This window comes from Eutrema salsugineum, unplaced genomic scaffold, assembly GCF_000478725.1.
Source record: "Eutrema salsugineum unplaced genomic scaffold, Eutsalg1_0 scaffold_8, whole genome shotgun sequence".
In the NCBI taxonomy this organism is placed as follows: Eukaryota; Viridiplantae; Streptophyta; class Magnoliopsida; order Brassicales; family Brassicaceae; genus Eutrema; species Eutrema salsugineum.
This window is the reverse complement of record NW_006256414.1, coordinates 4,763,696-4,786,657: the sequence shown is the minus strand read 5'-3', so window position 1 is coordinate 4,786,657 and position 22,962 is coordinate 4,763,696. Positions and strand designations below refer to the sequence as shown.

Sequence of the window (22,962 nt, the reverse complement as noted above, 5' to 3'; positions counted from 1 at the left end):
TTTTATTGGAACCTCAAAATTTCTTTTGCAATCATCTTAACTTGTCATATTCACTTTAAATTGTTTTTCTCTAATTTTATCTAATTCTATTCGCAGATTTGGTTACAGACGATGAAAAAATTAAAAACTTCACATTATCAAGGATTGGGAAGCTGTTGCGTGCGAGTGGTAATTCTCTATCCAATTTCAACAAGATGTCATATCCGGATGACATCGAGATCGACAAATACAAAAATACTCTAATATACGACAAGAAGAGTTATAATTGAAACGAACTGCGAGAAAAACATATAGAGCTCATATCGAAGATAACTGATGAACAGCTTGAGATGTACACAGAGATATTAGATGCAGTGAACCGCGATGCTGGTGGAGTATTTTTTGTCTACGGTTTTGGTGGTACTGGAAATACATTCTTCTGGAGTGTTCTAGGAGCTGCTTTGAGATCAAATGGTGAAGTAGTTTTAAAAAATGTAGCGTCTAGTGGGATTGCATCACTGCTATTGTAAGGTGGTAGAACGGCAGGTTCTAGATTTTGAATTCTTATAAATGTTAATGACCATACCACGTGCTCGATGAAGTCTGGTTCGTATTTGGCAGAATTAATCAAAGAGACTCGACTTATAATATGAGATGAGGCCCCATGATGAGCAAGTTCTGCTTCGAGACATTGCATAGAAGCATGTGTGATATATTAAAGTCTCAGGAACCTTTTGGTAGTAAGGTGATTGTTTTTTACGGTGATTTAGACAAGTTTTGCCAGTAATACCAGATGCGACAAAGTCTCAAACCGCGATGGCCATTTTAAATTCATCAGCGCTTTGGCGCAACTGTAAAGTTTTACAACTTACACGAAATATGAGATTGCACGTAGGTCATGACAATGCTGAAGATCTTAAAGCATTCTCAAAGTGTATATTGGATATAGGTGATGGGAAAATAAAGAAGCCTAATACTGGAGAAGTCAAAATTAAGATACAAGAAGATTTGCTAGTTCTTGAATGCGACGATCCTGTACGATCGATTATTCAGGAGATTTATGCTGAATCATTTGCCACCAATACGGGTGCACATTTCTTCAAAGATAGAGCTATATTAAGTCATGTGAATGTGGATGTAGAGATCATAAACCAATATATGCTATCAAAGTTACCAGGTATTTTTCAAACTTTTAAGACGGTTTTAATATCATTCATTCGACCAATGAATTTAAAATATCGAGACATATTTTAACAATAATATAGACTTATTCACGAGCGATCATCACCTTTATACGTTTATATATTCATATTTTAAATTAAATAGAGAATGATTATTGAAAACGGTACTAAAATTAAAATTCTGTTATATGCAACCTATATTTGAAATTGTTTAATATTCAGGTGAAAAAAAGATATCTAAGTGCAGATAGTATTGAATCTTCAGACACAAGTGATGCTGACGACATCGTATATACGCAAGAGTTTTTGAATAGCATTAAGATTTCAGGTAAGCCCAATCATAAACTATTCTTGAAGGTGAGAGCTCCGATAATGTTACTACGAAACATTGACCCTAAGAGTGGATTGTGCAATGGTACAAGATTGGTAGTGACTAAGTTGGCAAATTATGTTATCGAGGCTAAGGTAATTACGAGAAATACGACAATAACGCTGTGAGCGTGAGTTAATAACAAGGATGTTTATAACACCGGTAGACGCACGCTTTCCCTTCTTTATGAGTCGTAGATAGTTCCCTCATAACACTTGCTTTTGCAATGACTAATAACAAGAGTCAAGTTCAAACGCTTGAGAGAGTTGGGTTGTATTTACCCAAACATGTATTCTCTCACGGTTAGCTCTATTGTTGCAGTTTCAAGAGTAACATCTAGAAAAAGTTTGAAAATACTTATTACCGACGAGATAGGAGTACCGGAAAGGAAAACAATGAATATTGTCTACAAGGAAGTTTATGCTAAAATTTAGTGCTTAATCGACAGGTTTACAAAAATTAGAAGAAAACCCTTTTTTCATTCTTTATAGCGATTTCTGCTTAGAGATCATTGTTTCTTTTGCATCAATTTCTGAATTAAATTCATTCGTTTCACTCTTTTACATATTTATCTGTTTAACAGAGATTGGTTGCCACTTACGAATGGATGCTATTTATTTGAACAAATAAATTTAACATATAATCTTTACAAGGAAATTGCGATCAAAGAGTAATGTTAAGGCTGAAAAACAACTATACCAATATGAACTTTAATTTTTTTCCTCAGCTATTGCTCGCAGATAAGGTATAACTACCAAAGTATAAAAAACGTAAAATACGTTTTAAATCGGAAACCCACGAGCTATAGATGTATTTTGAAGGCAAACAAAGTTATCAAATTACAATAATAACAATCTTGTCATAGCAGAAATATACTTATAAACTTTATATAAGAGAACAACAACAAAATACATATGAAAACATATAAAATAACAACTCGAGTCTGCACATGATGCGGACCAAATCACTAGTTTTAGGGTATAATGGAGATAGCGTCCAGGGTTTAATTTGTACTAAATTAAAAGGTTGGGTTCTAATTTGCACATCTTTTTGTTGAGGTTTTTACGTAATTACAAAATTTTGGGGGTTTTGTTTTTAACAATTTCTCCATCATCATTGAATTTAATCGTATCGTCATTGTAATTACAAATACCACGTTTGTTCAGGTAAAGGTAAGGTTGTTTAAACGGTCTCTTTAGGCCCAACTCATTTCAACCCTAAACTTCGAAATGTAATTGGGCCAAAACCCACAAAAATAGAGTTCCTCTAACCTTTTTAATTCATCTTCGTCTCTAGTCTCCTCAAACTTTTTTTTTTGGCTAAAAGTTTTTTTATTTGTGTGTCTATTATCTTTTTATATCCTAAATATAGGCGTAATAGTATTACCGATTATATTTTTTGTATATATATTTTTTTCTTTTTTTAGTTTAGTTAAACTAACTTTTTACAGCATTAAAAATATACTGGAATCATTTTGATTTTATAATTTTTTCTCGAAGAAAAAGTCTATTCCCGAATTCGATCGTTTTACCCAAATCAAACCAATACTTAAACTTATATCAAAAACCAGTTGGTTAATGGTTATTAACAAAATAAAATCAGAATTTGTTTGGTCAGATAAACCATTCGAGTCGTTTTACAAAATCTCGGTATATTCGAAATTGGATTCTCGATTTGATTTAAGTGAAAATAACATGTAAGCAAAACAGACTAATGATAATAAAACATATCATCATTTTTTTCTGAGAATCGTTACGAGCTCGCCACATCAGATTAAGATTTCACATATAATATAATGATATAAGATATATGCTAAACTATTTTACAAACTTCATAGAGAGACTTGGATACCCATGTATACACATCTTGTTCTCTAATTCTCTAAGTTACACCAATATTATATATTATTATTTACTAGAAAAATACCTGTATATATGCAGATTTATAAGAAATCACCCGTAAAAATATATAATACTACATAAATTTATAAATAAAGTCATCGATAATTACGAAATTATTTAAATATGAAATTATAAAATTTTTTTTTAAAAAAACACGACTATTCTACATGACTATAATAATATAACAATAATTATTCTATGAAATAAATTAATATGATTAACATGAAATAAAAAAAAAACTCCAGCTTATAAACTTAAAAGATTAGCAAAATATATTTTGGTTGTGAATTCATAATCTGTTGTTTAATTTCATATTCTTTAGATTTATCATGAGTGATTTTTTAATTTCATATTCTTTAAAAAATTATCTAAGTTCTAATTATGAGTGGTTTCTAATTATTTAATTTATATAATTAGATAATTTTGTTATATTTTTTTTCAATTATCTTAGTTCTAATTATGAGTGGTTTTAAATATCTACTTTCAGCTTGTTTGTGTTTAAAGAATTTTGTTATAGTTATTTTTTTTTTAAATTAAGATTGTAATATATTGGTTAATTTCTTTATGGTAAACTGAACTATATAATCTTTCCTTTTTCTTATAAAATGCAATTTTATTCTTTTTATTTTTATATATTGTTTTATTTTCTTAATTTAAATTTATTTTTATTTTTATCTTTTACTATTAAAAACAACTATAAAATTTAATTTTTCAGATAAAATTAGTTAATATATAATTAAATAAACACATATCAAAATCTGATCGTTTGTAAAATTATCTAAATTCTATATATGAGTACTTTCTAATTATCTAATTTCAGTTTGTTTGTGTAATTAGATGATTTTGTTATAGTAATTTTAAGAAAATACTATTTAATTTTCATATATTATTTAATTCTTTTACAGTAAATTGAAATATATAATTTTTTTTCTTTTTATGAACTGTAGTTTTATTCCTTTTCTTTTTATCTATTATATTTTACTTAATTTAAACTGAATTTGTTTTCTTTATCTTTTACTATTAAGAGCTAACTATAAATTTTCCTTTTTTAAAATAAAATTAGTTAAAAGATAATTATATATTAACTAAATACATGTTAAATTCGATCATTTATCTTGACACATGTCAAGATCTCGTGAATTAGCAATTTTGAAAATTTCTGCTTTATATAATAAAATAATAAACATAAACAACACTAAATTTAAAAATAGTTATAATTCGGATGTTAAGTAAAGTTATTTGTTTATCTTCATTGAATTTCTATATATGTAGAAAAATAAAAATAAAAAAATTTCAAATTAAAATTAAAACCTGACCATCTTAAATGTGAATGCCTAATAGTAGCCACTCGTATATATTGCTTATCGAAAAATGATTATCTTACTCTCTACTCATGCACTTGAATTAAAACTTCTAAAGCTATTGAAAACACATTCTCCATGATAACTTTGAGCACAAAAATGGATCGTCGATCCAATTCGGTGTCGCACCATAGGAGCACAACACATAGAAATTTCGTCCACTATTATTATTATTATTATTATTATTATTATTATTATTATTATTATTATTATTATTATTATTATTATTATTATTATTATTATTATTATTATTATTATTATTATTATTATTATTATTATTACTATTATTATTATTATTATTATTATTATTATTATTATTATTATTATTATTATTATTATAAGGTATGAAAATAATTATAAAAAGACATAAAATAAATAATATACTATTTTGGAAACAAAGTTTTCTATAAAGTAAATATATACTTATTAAGAAAATGCAGTAAATACAATCAAATTGTTTATATAAACAATTATTGGACTTTATTTTTTTTGTATTGTTATCAACATACTATGAAATTGTTTATATAAATGTGAAAATTATAATTTTTTTGTTTTTAAGATTAATAATTTATTGTTTAAATTTCTTAATCTAAATAGAAAACCTAAAAAAAAAACTTTTTAAGTGACTCTTGCTTTTAAGATAAATTTAAATTTTCTATTTTTCTTTTCTATTTATTATCTTTACCTTTTAAAATTCAGTTATGAATTTTTCTGAACGTTGAAGTTTTTTTATATACTATTATAGTCGGTGTTTAAAAATAATGTTTTTCCGTTATTAATTATATATATATATATTTTAAACGACTGAATTTTATTAATTATAACCAAAAGCTACATAGTCAGAGTGCAAAGCACTTGTTATTATTGGAGGTAGGGCTGGAACGGAGCCGGATATCCGGACTTTTCAAAGTATCCGGATCCGGCTCCGAATTTGACGGATAATCAATTTTATTATCCGGATCCGGATCCGAAAACTCTAGATATTCAGTCTCCGGATATCCGGTTTGAACCGAATATTTACGGATATCCGGTTTCGTTGATTTAAAAAAAAATCTTCAATTTTTAAAATTATAATGAGATAACATATATAATTAAAATGTATCATCATAGCAAAAATTACAAATACTAAAAATTTAAAAGCATTCAAGTAGCATTCAAATAACATAAAGTTTAAAAGTTTACATAGCAAAAGAGAAAATAGTAATAGAGAAGTTAATTTATCTTCATATCCTTGTGTTATCTATTTTCATGTTCTTCTCTCACAATCTGAAATAGAAAATTATCATGCAATATAAATTTCAATCATGTGTAAAAGAGTTAAACCAAAAATAATTTTCGAACATAATTAAAACAAAAAATTAAATGCATATCCAAAGATTTCAAAATTTTCAAAATCTGATAACGGATAACGGATATCCGATTTTAAAATTTTCTATTATCCGAATCTGTATCCGAAATAACCGGATACTTAATTTCACTATCCGGATCCGGATCCGGATCCGAACTACACGGATATCCGATTTTATGGATCGGATATCCGATTTTACGGATCGGATAAGACCGGATACCGGATCGGATAAGACCGGATACCGGATCGGATAGTGGATACCGGATAATAATTCCAGCCCTAATTGGAGGTATAAAGAAATGATAAATATAATCCTGATTTTGAGGAATGTCATGCTTTGCTAAAATATCAGCTGGCTTATTTAGTCTTCGAGGTACCCAATTGAATTTGACTTCTTCGAAGCGAGTCTTCCATTTGTCGTACTTCTCTAATCCAGTTGTAAAGTGGGAAGTTCTGTTGTAAATCATTAACGAGATCTGAAACTGTTTTGTTGTCACCTTCAAATTCGACTCTTCGAAATCCCCTTTGCCAACATCCTTGCATAGCCATAACTAGTGCTTGAAGTTCGCCTTCCAGTACACTTGAGACAGTTCGACCTCTGCTTTGGGCTGCTCCAATATATGAACCATGTTCATCACGAGTAATCCATCCCGTTTTTGCTGGAATAGCATCATTATGGAATAAACTGTCATAATTACATTTCACCCAATCTTTGCGAGGTTTCAGCCACATCGAAGCTGTTCCGTTGGTAATGGATCCATGATATGTAGTTCCATTGTTTTGCAGGCTCAAGTATTCCTCCGTATTCATCCATTCAACTGCATCTCTTCTGGCAAGTTCAAGATTTTTCTCCCAAGGTATATGTTTTTTCTGGAAGAGGAGGGAATTTCTACTTTTCCATAAACGCCAAAGTATTCATAGAGTTAGTTGTCTGTATAGGTGTAATAGCTTGGATGTGTTGAAAGATAGACACGCTACCATCTGTTCTTCAAGGGAATCACTTATATTCAATAGTACTTGATGAGGAAGACTCGATGCTCTCCATGTTGCTTGAGCGTAATCATAATCAAAGAGGATGTGTTTTGTTGTTTTCTTTGTGTTACAGCACCTTTGACAAATGGAATGAGGACTTATATGGCATTTTTTCAATACCTCTCCAGAAGATAGGATGTCAGCATCAATTTTCCAGAGGAATTGCTTTAGCTTGGGGGCAGTCTTCAGTTTCCAGATTAGTCATTTCATTAGGAAGCTTCCATTAGGTGGGTTGGCCATGTTTTGTCCGGGCAGATGAGTTGCGAGCCAGTAGCCTGACTTGACAGAATAGATGCCATTATCATTATAATGTCATACTAATAGATCCACTGAAGCACTGGGACATAGCTTGATCGATAACACTTTATCCACATCATCTGGATGAATATATTCTCTAACTTGCAGAGTATTCCATCCAGTCCCCTAATGACTTTGAAGTTGGCTTACTGTAAGGACTGCGTCTCGAGTATGTCGTGGTCTAGGCGGTCTAGGAGGGTGTGTTGGCAACCATGGGTCCGTCCAAGTGTTGATTATGGTGTCGTTTCCAATAACATATCTTAAGACTTTCTTTAGGAGATCTCTACCATATAGTAAAGATTTCCAACCATATGAACTTTTCTTTCCCATGTTGGCATTCAACACATTAGTATGACTGAAGTATCTGCTTCGGAGTACTCTTGCCATTAAGCAGTTTGGATGATGCATGATGCGCCAAATTTGCTTGCTAAGCAGAGCAGTGTTGAAATTTTCGAAGTCTCTAAAACCCATTCCTCCTTCTTTCTTTGGGAGACTCATTCTTTTCCAAGATAGCCAATGCATACCTTTGTTATTCTTTCCAGAGCTCCAACAGAACTTTGATATTATGGTGGTTATTTCATCACAAATCTTCTTCGGAAGCTTGAAGACATTCATGGAAAAGATTGGCATTGCAAGAGCAATGGATTTGAGAAGTATCTCTTTGCCTCCTTGTGAAAGAAATCCTTTGCTCCAGTCTTGTGTTCTTTCCTTGACTTTATCAGTGATATACTTGAACATCTCCGACTTTTTGCTGCCAAATTGTTCTGGTGGCCCCAGATATTTACCTCCACCACCTTCATTGAAGATGCCTAAAATGTTTCTCATGTATCGCCGTGTTGATTCTTGAACTCTGGCGCCAAAAGTTATCGAAGATTTGCGAAGGTTGCCTGATTGCCCCGAGACTGCTTCATATTTAGAAAGTATTGATTGAATTGCTTTGCATGATCAAGCATTTGCCAATGTGAAGAAGAGGGAATCATCAGCGAAAAGGAGGTGGCTAATCGATGGGCCTTGGATACTGATCTTAATACCTTGCAGTTTCCTCTCATTGGTCGCTTTATTCATCATATGTGAGAGAACTTCAGCGCATATAATGAAAAGGTATGGTGAAAGGGGGTCACCTTGACGTATACCTCGTTCGGGAATAGTGTGTCCATAAGCTTGGCCATTGAGGAGTATTGAGAAACTAACTGATGATACACATTACATGATCCAACAAATCCATTGATCAGAAAATCCCATCTGTTTCATCGTTTCTTCAAGGAAGTCCCATTCCAGCTTATCATAAGCCTTTGTGATATCTGTTTTGAGGGCCATGTAGCTTTTTGATTGCCGCTTTCTCGACTTCAAACTATGGAAGATTTTGTGAGCTATAATGATGTTATCAGTGATCATTCGACCAGGAATAAAAGCCGCCTGATTTTCTGAGATAATCCCTGGTAAATGTGTCTTGAGACGATTCACTAAGATCTTTGAAATGATCTTATATGAAACATTGCACAAGGCAATTGGCCGGAATTCTGTCATTTGTGTTGGAGGGGAAACTTTCGGAATCAGACAGAGATTGTATGGTTATGTGTAGGATCCATGGCTCCAGTTTTGAAGAAGTTACGGACTTCATGAATGATGTCATTACCAATATCATCCCAGAACTTTTGGTAAAAGTCACCAGTGACACCATCTGGTCATGGGGCACGATGAGGACCTATATGAAAAGCAGCATTCGTAATTTTGGCATCCGTCACAGGTCGCATAAGATCTTCATTCATTCCTGTGGCAACTTTGCTTTGGAAGCCTTGAAAAACCTCATGGTACGGCTGCTCATTTTTTGATGTCGATGTAAAGAGGTCTTTAAAGTAGTTTATTGCCACTTAACTTACTTCAGAGTTTCCTCTGTGCAGAACACCTTCATTATCAAGTATGGAAGAGATTCGGTTTCGGGCTTGTTTAGCCTTTGTAATGTTGTGGAAGAAACATGTATTGCGATCTCCCTCAGTTAACCATTGGACTCTGCTTCGGTATTTCCAAAAGATTTCTTCATCAATATATGTTTGGTTGAGCTCATTGCGTAGCTTTGCTCTCTCAGAAGGAGATAGGTCCCCATTCGCTATACCATTATTGAGTTTGCCTCTAATAATGTTGATTCTTTCTTCTGCATTAGTCCGATTTTGTCACTTCCAGAATGAGATTTTCTTCCTGCAGTTTGAGATTCGTTGAGTTAGAGGTGTAGGTGTTCTTCCTCTGTCATTACTCAATCTCCATCCTTGTAGAGCCATTTCCTTAAAGCCCTCTTTGTGTGTGAGACGACTGTCATACCGGAAACATCTTCTCTTATCTTCCTCGAGTTCAGATATGAAGGTAACAAGTGGTCTATGGTCAGACTCTGCAAATTCCAGAAATCTAGTTTCCGAGGAAGGAAATTGTGAGTGTCATTCAGTGTTGGCCATAGTGCGATCTAAACAGCAGGATACATGGTGTTTCCCTCTTTCTCCTGCCCAACTAAATCGATCTCCACTAAACTTCAAGTCTGTTAGTTCACAGTTTCTAAATGCTCTTCGGAAGTCCTTAAACGAGTTATCTGATCTTTTTGGCCCTCCCTTTTTCTCACTGTGATCTAGTATTTCATTAAAATTCCCTAATAGAAACCAAGATTGTCCTCTTTTGGTGGTTTGATGTGTCGTGTCAACTGCGTGAGGGAACAAGTTTTACCCTTAACAAAACAAATGAAAGCCGCAAGTGCACAGCTAATCAGTTGCAGTATTTAGGGATCGAATCCACAGAGATCTGTGTGCCTGGTATTCTTCTATGGTTTTTAACTTTATGTCTAGACTAAATTGGTTTTAAAGGTTGGTTGTTTTTCTTGCGAATCAAACTAAAACAAAAGAAAGCAAATAAATCTATCCTAAAAAGCAGGTAAGAAAATCGAATGAAATGCAATTAGAATAAGCAAATATCGAATGAAAGACTAATAAGGCAAGTAAAATATCGCATGAAAGGTAAATAAAGCAAGTAAATAATGAACTAAGGAAATTGAAATGCAGGTCTAAGAAAGCAATAAAAATCGATGGAGTTGTAAACTATGGCTAAAAACGCTGAGCTTTTGGGAACTCTAAGGGATCATAATCGTTTTTAACATTAAGGTAGATAGATTGGAATTGACAGATAACGATATATGAGTTCTAGAGCTAGAGTACGGCGGTATGACTACGTCACTGTCGTGATCATAACCAACTGTTTTTCGCAACCCTGATCAGTAGGTTTCCACTCTGGCCCTGGAAGGGAGAAAACGCAAGAGCTGCACAAGACTCGTCAATACTCACGATCTCGCCGCAGGTAGGTTTCCACTCCTACGGAAAAATCGCCTGTTTCATTCTAGGGCTGATACTTAATGAAAACTTTCGCAACACTAACTATCTAGATCAGATACTAGGTGATCAATCAAGCATACATGCAATAAGAACAAGAATAAACAGAGAACAGGTCGAAATCCCAGATCTATAAACCTAGATGTCTTAATTGATTATGAGAGCCCCTTTCGGGAACCCTAAGCCCAACTCGGGATCTACTCAGACATTGCTGAGTTCGACATCATCATTGGTTTTAATAAAAGTAATGAAAAACAGTAAAGAAAAGAGATAAAGAAAGCTTTTCTATTGAAGAACTCGGACTTGAACAATCTTCTACAAAAATCTCATAAAAACGGCTAAAGGAAAAGGGTTTCTGTAAAGTATGAATGGTTCTCCCTAAAAACGACCTAAATGACATGTATTTATAGTCTCCAATACTCCATGGTCTCTAGGGTTCCGGAATTGAGGCTGAGAATGACTTTGGGCTTCAGATAAGTGGGCTTTAACTCGGAGATTGATTTCCGTGGTCGGGAGTGTTGTGACCGTGGCAAATAGCTTGTTGGCCGCAGTTGGAAAGCTTCTGACCGCGGCAAATAGCTTGTTGGCCGCGGTCACGTGAGTTGCTGACCGACTTCGAGTGGCTCCGGGGCTAATGGAATATCTTGAGATCCAACCGTTGGAATGTCTCCAAACCAAGTGCATTTGAAAGCTGGTTGATTCTTCTATAAGTTGTCCAATTTTGAGGGTGATCAGACAGTGAGAAGGTCTTCGTCTCTCCATGAGAGTTCTGACGGTCTGCATTTATCCAAAAGAGTCTTTTTGTTCCATTTTGTGCCTCTTTATCCCAAATTACCTAAAAAGTCTTTTAAAATCCGGAAACATAGAAATCCTTTGAAAACATTTGAAAATGGAGTAAAAACACCTGTAAAAGATATTAAAATGATCCATAAAAATGGTCAAAATCCGGTGTTATCATGGTTCCCAATCTTTCAATTTTCCCATACATGGTTTCTAAGTTTTGGATTGGGATGTCCATACACAAAAGAGTAATAAAACTTGGTTCCATTAATAGATATTTCACAATCAACAAGATTAGGAGACTTAAATAAAACAACTAGATCTACTGGCAACTTCTAAAATAAAACTAATCCACCGCTTAAGCCTATCGGTGGCACTGATACATAATTTAGAAAACCCAACTGAGCACCTAAGTCTCTGATATAGTCATCCTTCCGTTTGGTTTCAGATAGGCATATGATGTCCGGGAGAAAATTTCTGTTGATCTCCTTGAGGCGTCGAACTATGAGGTCAATGCCAATTTTTTGACAGTGCCAGCAGGTTGTCCTCATGGTGAAAGAGGTGGTTCTGGGCCCACCGCACCTCTCACCATCTTAGAAGGAGATGCTTGTTGTCCACTGCTCTCTCCTTTTTCATGAATCTGCAGTTTGTTACCATGTTTCTCAGCATTGAGTTCAGGAAGCTTACGTTTTCTTGATGCAGATGTTGTGTCGTGCTCAGGTTGATTTTGGGATGTGACCGTATCCTCAATCTCTCTGATGAATCTTGCTCTCTCTTGTTCTGCAATAGTTAGTTCTCCCGGGTTTAGGTCGAGTCCAGGAATGTATCCCGTGCTATTAGAGAAGATGGGGATGGGATTGTAGATCTCGTTCATCTCTAGTTCACCAGCATCAGCCTTTTGGTTATCCCATTCCTCAAATAGGTGCTCGTCTGCTTCAGGGATCTCCAGTTCTGGTTCAGACTCCTCCTCATCACGTACATCCTCTTCATCTTCAAGGTTTGGTTCCATTTCCTCTTCGTCTTCAGCATCATTTGCGTTTTCTTCATTCTCCGCTTCATTGTGTCCGATGTGGTCAGCATTGTTCTGTTCTTCTTCACGCCGGATTGCTTCTGCCTCATCATCATCAATTTCTCTGATTTGAAATCCATGATTTGGGATGTTGTCTTGGTGTGGTCCCTCGTCTTCACCATCGCCATCTGAGTGGTCCTCTTCACCACCATTTTGAGCCAAACATTGCCCAGAATCATGTGTAATCATACCACAGATTCACAGAAACCTCTTAATCTTTCATATCGAAATCGTCAGAGGACATGTTCGCCTGGAGCAAATTGAAAGTAACGCTGGAACCAAAGTGGGTTCCGGATGTCCCAATTGACATGAACTCGAACATACTCCGCTCTTGCAACCGCCGCAGCATTGTAGTTGATATCCATCAACATTCCCAATGTTCTCCCAATGTGAGCCACCACATCAGCATTCATGTACTGCCAGGGGATTCCACCAATTTGGATCCAGAAGGGGATGAAGTTCAGAATTTCGAGATCAAGAAGTGGTGTCCAGCGCTGTAACACCAACATACGATCTGCGAAAGCCCAAGGACCATGCCGTAACACACTTTCCATCGCTTCTTCTGTCGGGAACACAAATTGAAAACGCCTACCAACCACAATACGACAATGGACTAGACCTTCATTTCCCCAAAGACGAGGAAGTCCCGCAATGATTGAGCGTAAGTTTTGACGACGCGGAATTGAAGGTCGCCCCATGATGATGAAGCGATTCTCATTCGCCGCTTGGTTGACCACATCGATTGGTAGTGCAATTGGGGCATCGTTTGCCCCGAGATTCAAGTCTTGGACAGCCCGCCGGAGATTATCTCCCATTTTGTGAAGGATCAGATAAAATCTGAGTGGAAATCGAGTTTTGAATTGGTAAAAGATGAAGTTTGGTGAGGGGAGGAAATAGTGATGTCTCGATTTATAGACAGATAGATTTGCCCATAAAGAGAAGTTATGATCATCACTACCAATCGTGGTAATGGGAATAACTGTCACCAGAGAGTGGGTTGATCCATGACACCCTAGATCATCGGCGGGAATTGGAAAAACCGTCACCAGAACGGTGATGAGAAAGTGGTTTGATAACCATAAAAAATTGCCTTAGAAATCGCCATTCTTTATTACGTAATATTCTCTAAGACGAAAATAATTTTATATTTTTTTTTATTTTATTAACTTTATCTTTTAAAATGAGGTATCAATTATAAATTTAGTTTTTTTTATATATTTACGATCGATTTGCATATTATAATTTTTCTATTTTTTTGTCAACAATCTAAATACTTGAAACGGTTAAGTGAGCCAAACAGATGGTATCAAATTTACATACATAATATATAGAAGGTGGATCCGAGCACTTTGTGCTAGATTATCCACATTCATGTTCTTCGTGCATGGAATGAGTGATATAGAAAAAGAGTTAAAAAGCTCCTTACTCTTCACGAATTTCTCCAGATATAAAGCAAATGCTAGTCATTCTTCATGTGTAGAAACTATATTCACCAATTCAGAACAGTCTGTTAAAAATGTTATCGTCGTCTTCTGGTTTCCAATCATACAATATATGCCCCAGATGAATGCTTCTAATTCTGCATGTTGAGATGATAAAATTGGTCTTATATTTCGTGCTCCCATTTTTGTTTCTTTGAAGCCATCCTGAAAATAATGTCATCCCAAACCGGAATATCAATCCGTCTCTTTCCAAGAACTATTAACATAACACCATTATCTTAAATGGTGGAAGATCAGCGGAGAAAAGTTAAAATTTTGATAAGTTACATCTTGCTCATTCTGTTGTACCTATCCCATAGTGTCACCTCAGTTTCTACAATCTTTAGAGTTTTTTTGTGGGTCTCTGTCCACATTTAAGTACATCTTCTCATTTTTTTATTTCCAAATATACCATACTATACATGGGTATTGTATAGTATGATTCTCCTTTGAGTCTCTAAAAGAGATAGTTAAAATTAGATTGAACTGATGACATTGAAAAAACTTTTGGGGGGGGGGGGGTTATCTGGGATAGTGCTCATGTTTGTATGGCAGATGGACATTCTTTTATCTGGGATAGTGTTCATGTTTGTATGGCAGATGGACATTCAAAAAGAACATAATTAAATATAGAGGTTGAAAACGTATGGTGGCGTACAATAATTCGAGTGGATAGGTTAGTTTTTCCTTTGAAATTTCACACATTAATGGTAACATTCTGCGCTCATTGAGACTTGCATTCAGAAAACATTGGTTCCTCTATGAAAAAATGGAAAGTAAAGAAAACAATCAATACTATATTCAAGTAGTCTTATATTAAAGAAAAGCCTAAGAATACTATTGACAAAATTAGAGAAAGATTTGAGGCAATTTATCGAACAAGAACGACAATAAGAAGAAGTGGTTACGAATATGTTCATGAGTTGTTTACACTCCTTATCATTTTTTGTCTTTTAACTACAGAATATATCAATTTTTGCTATCAAAACACTTATTCAACTTATAGATAGTGTAAATGATGCAAAAAATCCATCATCATCATTAGTAAGTGTTTTTTTTTTTACTTTTCTTACCGTTCTTCCATTTTCTCTTTATTTTCTATCTCACATATCCCACATATTTTATTTTGCTTATTTTCTTTTATAAAAAATAGTTTAATAATTATTTTTACACTATCAGTTATATTTATTTTATATCTATATTTTGATACTTATTTCACAATAGTTTACTTACACATAATTTGCATAAATAGATAAAAATGTATATGTATCCATATAGTTGCGTACACATGGACGCAATTTCATGGATTTGTAGACATACACACGCACGTACATGTGAATGCAATTACATCGACATACATTCGTATTCACTTGAGTATGATACACATATACACAACTATATAGATATGCATATTTTCTATCCAAATGGTTTGGTTCGTATATAAGTAAAAATTTGTAAAATGAGTATCAAAATAAAGAGAAAAAAGGAAATATAACCGAAAGTCCAAAAATAATTGTTAGATTATTTGTTTATAAAAAAACCAAAAAGATGTGAGATATGTGCTACAAAAAAAAAGAATATGGGATAAGAGTAATTATCATCTTGGAAGAGGGCATAATAGTCAAACCATCACACTAAAAGACAAAAAGTATGTCTTCTCCCAAAAGTGTCTATATATTGAGAAATAAGAAAATAATTGTTTACACTCCATATTACTTTTTGTCTTTTAATTACAGAATATATCATTTTTTGCTATCCTAGCACTTTTTCAACTTTTAAATTCTGTAAAAGATAAAATGACCCTTCAATTACTTTACTTTAGTAAACTAATAATTGATTTTTCTAAAATTGTAAACGGATGAAACAAAAGAAAAATATAAAGTCTCTTTCTTTCTCATTTGTCTCTCTCTCTTGTCATCATTAAAAACATTTTTTCCTTTCTTTTTTCTTTTTTTCTTCTCTTAGATCTAAAAGCTCTCCCGAAACTCATATTTCACATATTTTATTTTGCTTTTCTTTTTACAAAAAAATGATTTAACAATTATGTTTACACTATCAGTTATATCTATTTTATGTATATACTTTAATACCCATTTCAAAATAGTTTACTTATATATAATTTGCATAAATAGATAAAATGTATTCATATAGTTGCGTACAAGTGGACGCAATTACATGGATATGTAGACGTACTCACGCATATATGGTACACGTGAATCCAATTACATGGAATACATGTGTATTCATGTGAATATGGTACACATATATGCAACTATATGGATTTGCATATTTTCTATCCAAAAAAAGTGGTTCATGTATAAGTAAAAAATTGTGAAATGGGTATCAAAATAAAGAAAAGAAGAAATATTATTGAAAATGCAAAAATAATTGTTAGATAATTTGTTTATAAAAATATAAAGAAAACAAAAATATGTGGGATATGTGATATAATAAAATTTTAAAAAGAAAATGGGATATGAGTAATTAATCACCTTGGAAGAGTGGTATAACAGTCAAAGAATCAAACTAAAGGACAAAAAAAGTGTGCCTTCTCCTGAAAGTGTTTATATGTTGAGAAATAAGAGAAACCCATGGAAATTGGTTGAGAAATAGAAGAATGAGAGATTTGTCATTTACATTATCTAAAAATTGAAAAAGTGACAGAGTAGCAGAAAATAATATCTTTAATTAAAAAGTTGAAAAGTGATGGAATGTAAAATTCTCATAAGAGAAACCCATGAGAATTGGATGAGAAATAGAAGAAGGAGAGAATTGTCATTTACACTACTAAAAGTTGAAAACTGATAAAGTAGCAGAAAGTGATATATATATATATGTAATTAAAAACTGGAAAAATGATATGAAGTGTAAAATTCTTTATGTTCATTCTCTCTTAGGGTTTCAATATATTTAGCATCCTATAGAGCATCTGGTAATTCTAAACACCTTTATACTCACCACTAGGTTGTGCTTTTTAAGTTTCTAGCTCCGTCTACCCTAAATGACGTAATTTCTTATGCCAACTTTAAATGAATAGATAGAGTTAATTTACGTAAATTCAGAGTTTTACGGATTTTGGATTCAAAATATGGACTAGCTTGCGAAGGTTTTGCTGGGACTATTTTGAGCATGTTCTGATTAAATTCTGTTTGATGTGGTCTGCAAGTCATAACTCGAGGAATGGTTGGTGAAGATTCGACAGTTCTCGTGTTTTCAAACCTCTTCTTTGTTTCTTAGTTTTTTGTGTGCTTGAGAACAGGCGAAAGACTAAGTCCATAGGAGTTGATGTATTGTATTTTTAACACATTTTACCATATCTTTATAAGATTTTAATTTTTTTTATCGAATGAATCAATTTAGGTTAAAAAACGTTTTAGGATGAAATTTAGAATCTTAGGAACTAAAGCAGACAATAAAGTAAAAAAAAAAAAATAAGCAAACATTTAATATATTTTACAACACTTAGATGTAATACATATATACCTATTTAAAGCATAACAAAAAAAATCATAAAAATTTCATAGAAAGACCATGGTTACAAAGTGTTCATTATTATAGAACAGTATTTCCTCCATTTCAAAATAGATGATCTTTTATTTTGTTATTTCCAATAGTTTTTTCACATATATTAAAACATTATTTGGTTTTTTTCTAAATTTAAATATTATTAACTGAAATCAATTCAACCAATGTAAAACCATTATGCAGAATTTAAACAGTAAAAAAATTAAAAACAAAAATAATAAAAAACTAATTAGAGTTGAAAACATCTAATTTGAAACAATTTTTTTAAAACAAATTGTTATTAACTATTTCAAATTTATATATTTATTTTCAAAAAAAATATATCTTTTGGTATGTGTTAGTATATTATTATAAATCAATCAATTTAAAATATAATATCAATAAAAAATCAAGAGTTTATACATAAAAAAATCCATCAATATTTTTAATTAATTATATAAATTCCTGTGTAATATTTACATAAATGTTAGTTAAGAGTTAAATTAATAAAAAAACTTTTTATTTTATTTGAGTGGTTTAAAACTTAATATTAAAATTTCATTAATTAATTTTCTTTGAAAATGTGTGACACATGTCATCCTCATATCGATCAAAACTGATGATGTTGCACTCATATGGAAAGAGTTGGCCATCTTTTATATATAAGATTCTAGTAATAGATACTGTTGGGGATAAATTCAATTACTACGTGGACGAATAACATGCTTACACATGGCGTTTATGACTCAAAGATACGACCTTCTTTTCCAAATTAGGTTTCGTATTGGGCTTATGGCCCAATGCGATCTAAGCATATAACATTGGGTCTCGAATTCTTCGGATTCGGAAGATCTGGCATGAAAGACCACTTGTTCCCGGGTTACTCGTGTCTGATAGGACATGCCACACTGTTAGATACAAGGAGGCCAAGAACTGAGTGGTCTGGAGGAGGAGAGGTTGCCTTCTTTATATCCTAGACCTAAGGTTAGTGATTTAGAAGGGTCAAGATATAAGAAAGAGTAACCCGCACAGGTACTCGGAGAGAGAAGAAAGCCAGCGAGAGAATTCCAACAGTCTGGTCCTAGTATCATGGGACCTAGGCCAGATATAAATATCCTCTTGAGTGGGGAACACTATTCAAATTTTCCTCTATTCAACAATTGGAATAGAGTTTGACTGGTTTGATTGCCCGTACCCTTGTAACCCCACGAGATTAACATTTAATGCTCAATTCTTAAACGTGTCAAGTGACAGTGACCACTCATGGAAGGCAGAGTAAGACATAGACTCAGAAAATGCCATACTGCGTCTGAGCTGCTGAACCTAACCCGTATATTGAGAGTGATAGGGACGCGCCAAGAGACAGTCTCGCAGCAGGTAAAAGATGCAAGAAAATTTGGTGAGACCATCAAAAGTGTGACATAAGCTGCAAGATTCGGATCCAATCATGCTAGATCCCAGACCTATCCGCGAAACCAACAACCTAAGACCATCTGTAATGGTGGTTTTAAGGAGGTTTATAATTGGGGTTCATGGGTTTTTCGGAATTAAAATAAATCAGGAAAGCCCATTTTTCTTAAAGTCGGGTCTTAAATTGCAGCTTGTGGACTCGGTTTTGGGAGAGGTTCACGGGTGAGGTGGCGCAATCTCATTGGTTGAACTTTTGGAAATGTTTTTTGTCGCGTCATTCTCACAGTTAACAAAATTTCTCAACTTCTCTCAATTTTCTTCGACACACACTCTCCATCTCTTTGCATCTCCTCCGACGGAAATCGTTCACCGTTAATCGGAGCCGATTTTGCCATCGGTTCTCTTTTCTGTCTTCAACTCTCTTTCTCTTCGGTTCTCGGTTCGAATGAACCATGTTTCACCTCTCTATCTCTTCGGTTTTCGTCTGGGTATCTCATCTGTCTTCATCGCTTCTGTGAATGATCAGGAGTTTGACTCGGAATCGACGATTTTGCTTTGAAAAGGTATGTAATCGGTAACTCTTCGTTTCTATAGATTGTTGATTGTTGTGAATATGATTGAATTTAGGGTTTTCAAAATTGGGGGAAATTTAGGGTTTTCGAAATTTGGGGAAATATTAGGGTTTGTGTTGCGATAATCAATTGATTGAGATGTTTAGCGTATTTAAGCTTGATTACCTTGTTTAAGCTTCAAAAATCTGGTTCGATTAAGCTTATGTTATTCGATTATGTTATGTTATTTACGTTGGGAATTTTATTTAAGATTGTTTGGTTTTCTTGAATGATCATTTGTTTACATGGTTGCGGATCAGGACTGAGATAATAAGATTGTTTAAGATTACATAGTGAGATCATAAGATTGTTTAAGATTGTTTTTAAGCTTATTATGTTGTGGATCATAATATTACATGCTTGCTTTATTGTTTTGGTAACCCTTTGGATTTCTTTTGCGAGGTGATATGGTGAGAGATCGGTAGTCTGCATTTAATGGGAATGGAGTTGGCGTTGAGAGGCTTTGAAGCAGGTTAGTTTGGTTTGAATTCTAACTAGAACCTAGTTTGCATTTAGTTTAGTTTGCATTTACTTTAGTATGTTATACCGTTTGCCTTACATGGTTTAAATGTTATTTGCAGAAAGAATGTACTTCACTGCCGATTCCTTTCATCAAAGAATACCACAACCATTCATCAATGCATCAAGGTCAGTCAACTTCTTAAATCTTTGCGTGTTAGGTTGGGTTTAGGGTTTAATGTTTGTTAGCTGGAAAGAGTTGGTAGGTTTAGGGTTTAAAATCAGAATGGGTTTTGTTATCAATGCTTGGTAGGTTTTGTAGTTAAAGCTAATGTGATAATGCTTTTCATTGATTGTTAAAAAACCCTTTAACCAAACACTTAAATAATGGTCTCATATCAACTTAAAACTTTCACACATCTTCTTTTCTCAAAACTTAAACTTACTAAAAACTTCCGCCATTCTTAACCTTTTCAAACACCTTCTTTCTAAACCCTCAAAATGGATTCTCCTAATCTATTTACGACCTCTCAGGGGTTTGTAAATTTACTAACTAGCCAACAAGAAATCACATATAGCTTTCCCCAAACTATCGACCTTGGATCATCTGAACTACCTCGGTTTAGTAGCCAAAGCTCAGATGATCCAAGTGTACCTGTTGAAGATCGAAGGCAAACAAGGCCATGGACGGCGAAGGAGGATGTTGTGCTCATTTCAGCCTGGTTGAACACTAGCAAAGACCCTGTGGTCGGAAATGAGCAGAAGTTGGAGGCTTTTTGGAAGAGGATCCAAAAATACTTCAACTCTAGCCTTGAACTCAGTGGTCCAGAAGCAAGAACGGCTAGTCAGTGCAAACAAAGGTGGGGGAGGCTGAACGATCAGGTGTGCAAGTTTGTCGGTTGTTTTGAAGCCGCCGTGAAGGATAAGAGAAGTGGGCAAAATGATAATGATGTGCTGAAGGCAGCACCCGAGATTTTCTTTAACGACTACCAAGCAAAGTTCACTCTAGAGCACGCATGGAGAGAGTTGCGTTTTGACCAAAAATGGTGCTCAAAGGGATCAGGGAAACGAAGAAAGATGGATGAGTCAGCAAGCAGCCAAGAGGAAGTCGTGCTTGAGGATGATTCAGAGCCACGTCCGATTGGAGTTAAGGCTGCAAAATCTGGTGGTACAGCTAAGAAGAGTGGATCAAAGCTCAAAGCTGAGGTTCAAGCAGATAAAACTCTTAAGCATCTACAGACTGTGTGGGAAATCAAGCAAAGTGATATGGAAATGAAGCAACATGATTTGGAATTGAAAGACAAGCTGTCAAGCAAGAAGCTGCTTGAAAAGCTACTTACTAAACCCGAGCCATTGACTGAAACCGAAATGAAACTTAAGGACAAGCTAATCAATGATCTGTTGTAATAGTTACTTTATGTAACAAGTACTTTCTGTTTAGGTTTTTTCTTTATGTGTTTAAGTTTAAGTTTGGTGTGTTTAAGAACTCGGTTCTGTATGACAATGGTTTAAATTTAAGCTTTCTTGTGTTAATGCATTGTGTTTAGGTCTTTTATTTATGTGTGACGGATGAATTTGATGGTTTGGTTTGCTTATCATAGTATCTACTCTGCTAACGTTCTCTTTCACTTTGTGGTTGTAGGTCACGGGTGTGGAGGCACAAAGAGAGGATAATGGCTGACTCACATTCACGTGTAAAAGCTGCTTTTGATTTGTCTCCACTCTGTTTTGTAATAATAGAGTCTGGTATGGGGTCAGGGATACTTGGTTCAAATTTGTCGGTAAAACACACTTTGTTATACACCACAACTTGTATGGGGTCACGGATACTTTTCTGATACTTGTAATTATTCAGCATCAATTCTCTATATATACGAGTTTACACGCCTTCAAAGTAGTATATATTCTCTTCTTCTTTTCCATACTTCAACAACCATCTCTTTAAAAAAATATCTTTCTTAGTAAATCTTCTCTTCTTCTTTTCCCTTATAATCAACATGGCTTCCTCATCAAACAACAATTTTTATGAAAATTCTCTTGATGATACTTTTGATGAATTTGACCAAACGATTGAGAATGTGTTTGAAACCGCGGTTGATGCCGCTTTGGAGTATCAAGCACCAACAAAAGCAAAGAAGAAACGTGCCTACATTGAAAGACAACGTGAAATAGGCGACCAACAGTTGTGGAACGACTACTTCCGTGAAGATGCAACATATCCGCCACATATTTTCAGACGCCGTTTTAGGATGAACAAACCGCTTTTCATGCATATTGTCGAGCGACTTTCCGAAGAAGTTTCTTTTTTCCAAAAAAAAAGAGATGCTACTGGAAGGTACGGTCTATCTGCAATACAAAAATGTACGGCAGCAATTCGGATTTTGGCGTATGGTTATGCTTCTGATGCAGTTGACGAATACCTACGCCTTGGAGAAACAACTGCACTTAGGTGTTTGGAAAATTTGTTGAAGGGATCATCAATGTATTCGGGAAAGAATATCTAAGAAGACCCACCCCAGATGATCTTCAACGGTTACTTGATGTTGGAGAAAACCGCGGATTTCCAGGAATGATATGAAGCATTGATTGTATGCATTGGGAGTGGAAGAATTGTCCTACCGCATGGAAAGGGCAATACACACGCGGTTCAGGAAAACCGACAATTGTGTTAGAAGATGTAGCATCATATGATCTTTGGATATGGCACGTGTTTTTTGGACCTCCAGGTACATTAAACGATATCAATGTTCTAGATCGTTCACCTGTTTTCGATGATGTTTTACAAGGTCGAGCACCAAAAGTTTCATACTGGGT

The 22,962-nt window shown here is 34.1% G+C and overlaps 2 protein-coding genes across 2 annotated transcripts; both read left to right on the top strand.

Annotated features, from left to right (window-relative positions):
* Positions 1-20,649: 20,649 nt before the first annotated feature.
* Positions 20,650-21,555, top strand: LOC112087968 (glutathione S-transferase T3-like). Its single transcript, XM_024158091.1, has one exon. It carries the CDS (start codon positions 20,650-20,652, stop codon positions 21,553-21,555), a length of 906 nt encoding a protein of 301 aa, XP_024013859.1.
* Positions 21,556-22,145: 590 nt separating this feature from the next.
* LOC112087952 lies at positions 22,146-22,652 on the top strand. Its single transcript, XM_024158088.1, has one exon. It carries the CDS (start codon positions 22,146-22,148, stop codon positions 22,650-22,652), a length of 507 nt encoding a protein of 168 aa, XP_024013856.1.
* The last annotated feature ends 310 nt before the right edge of the window (positions 22,653-22,962 follow it).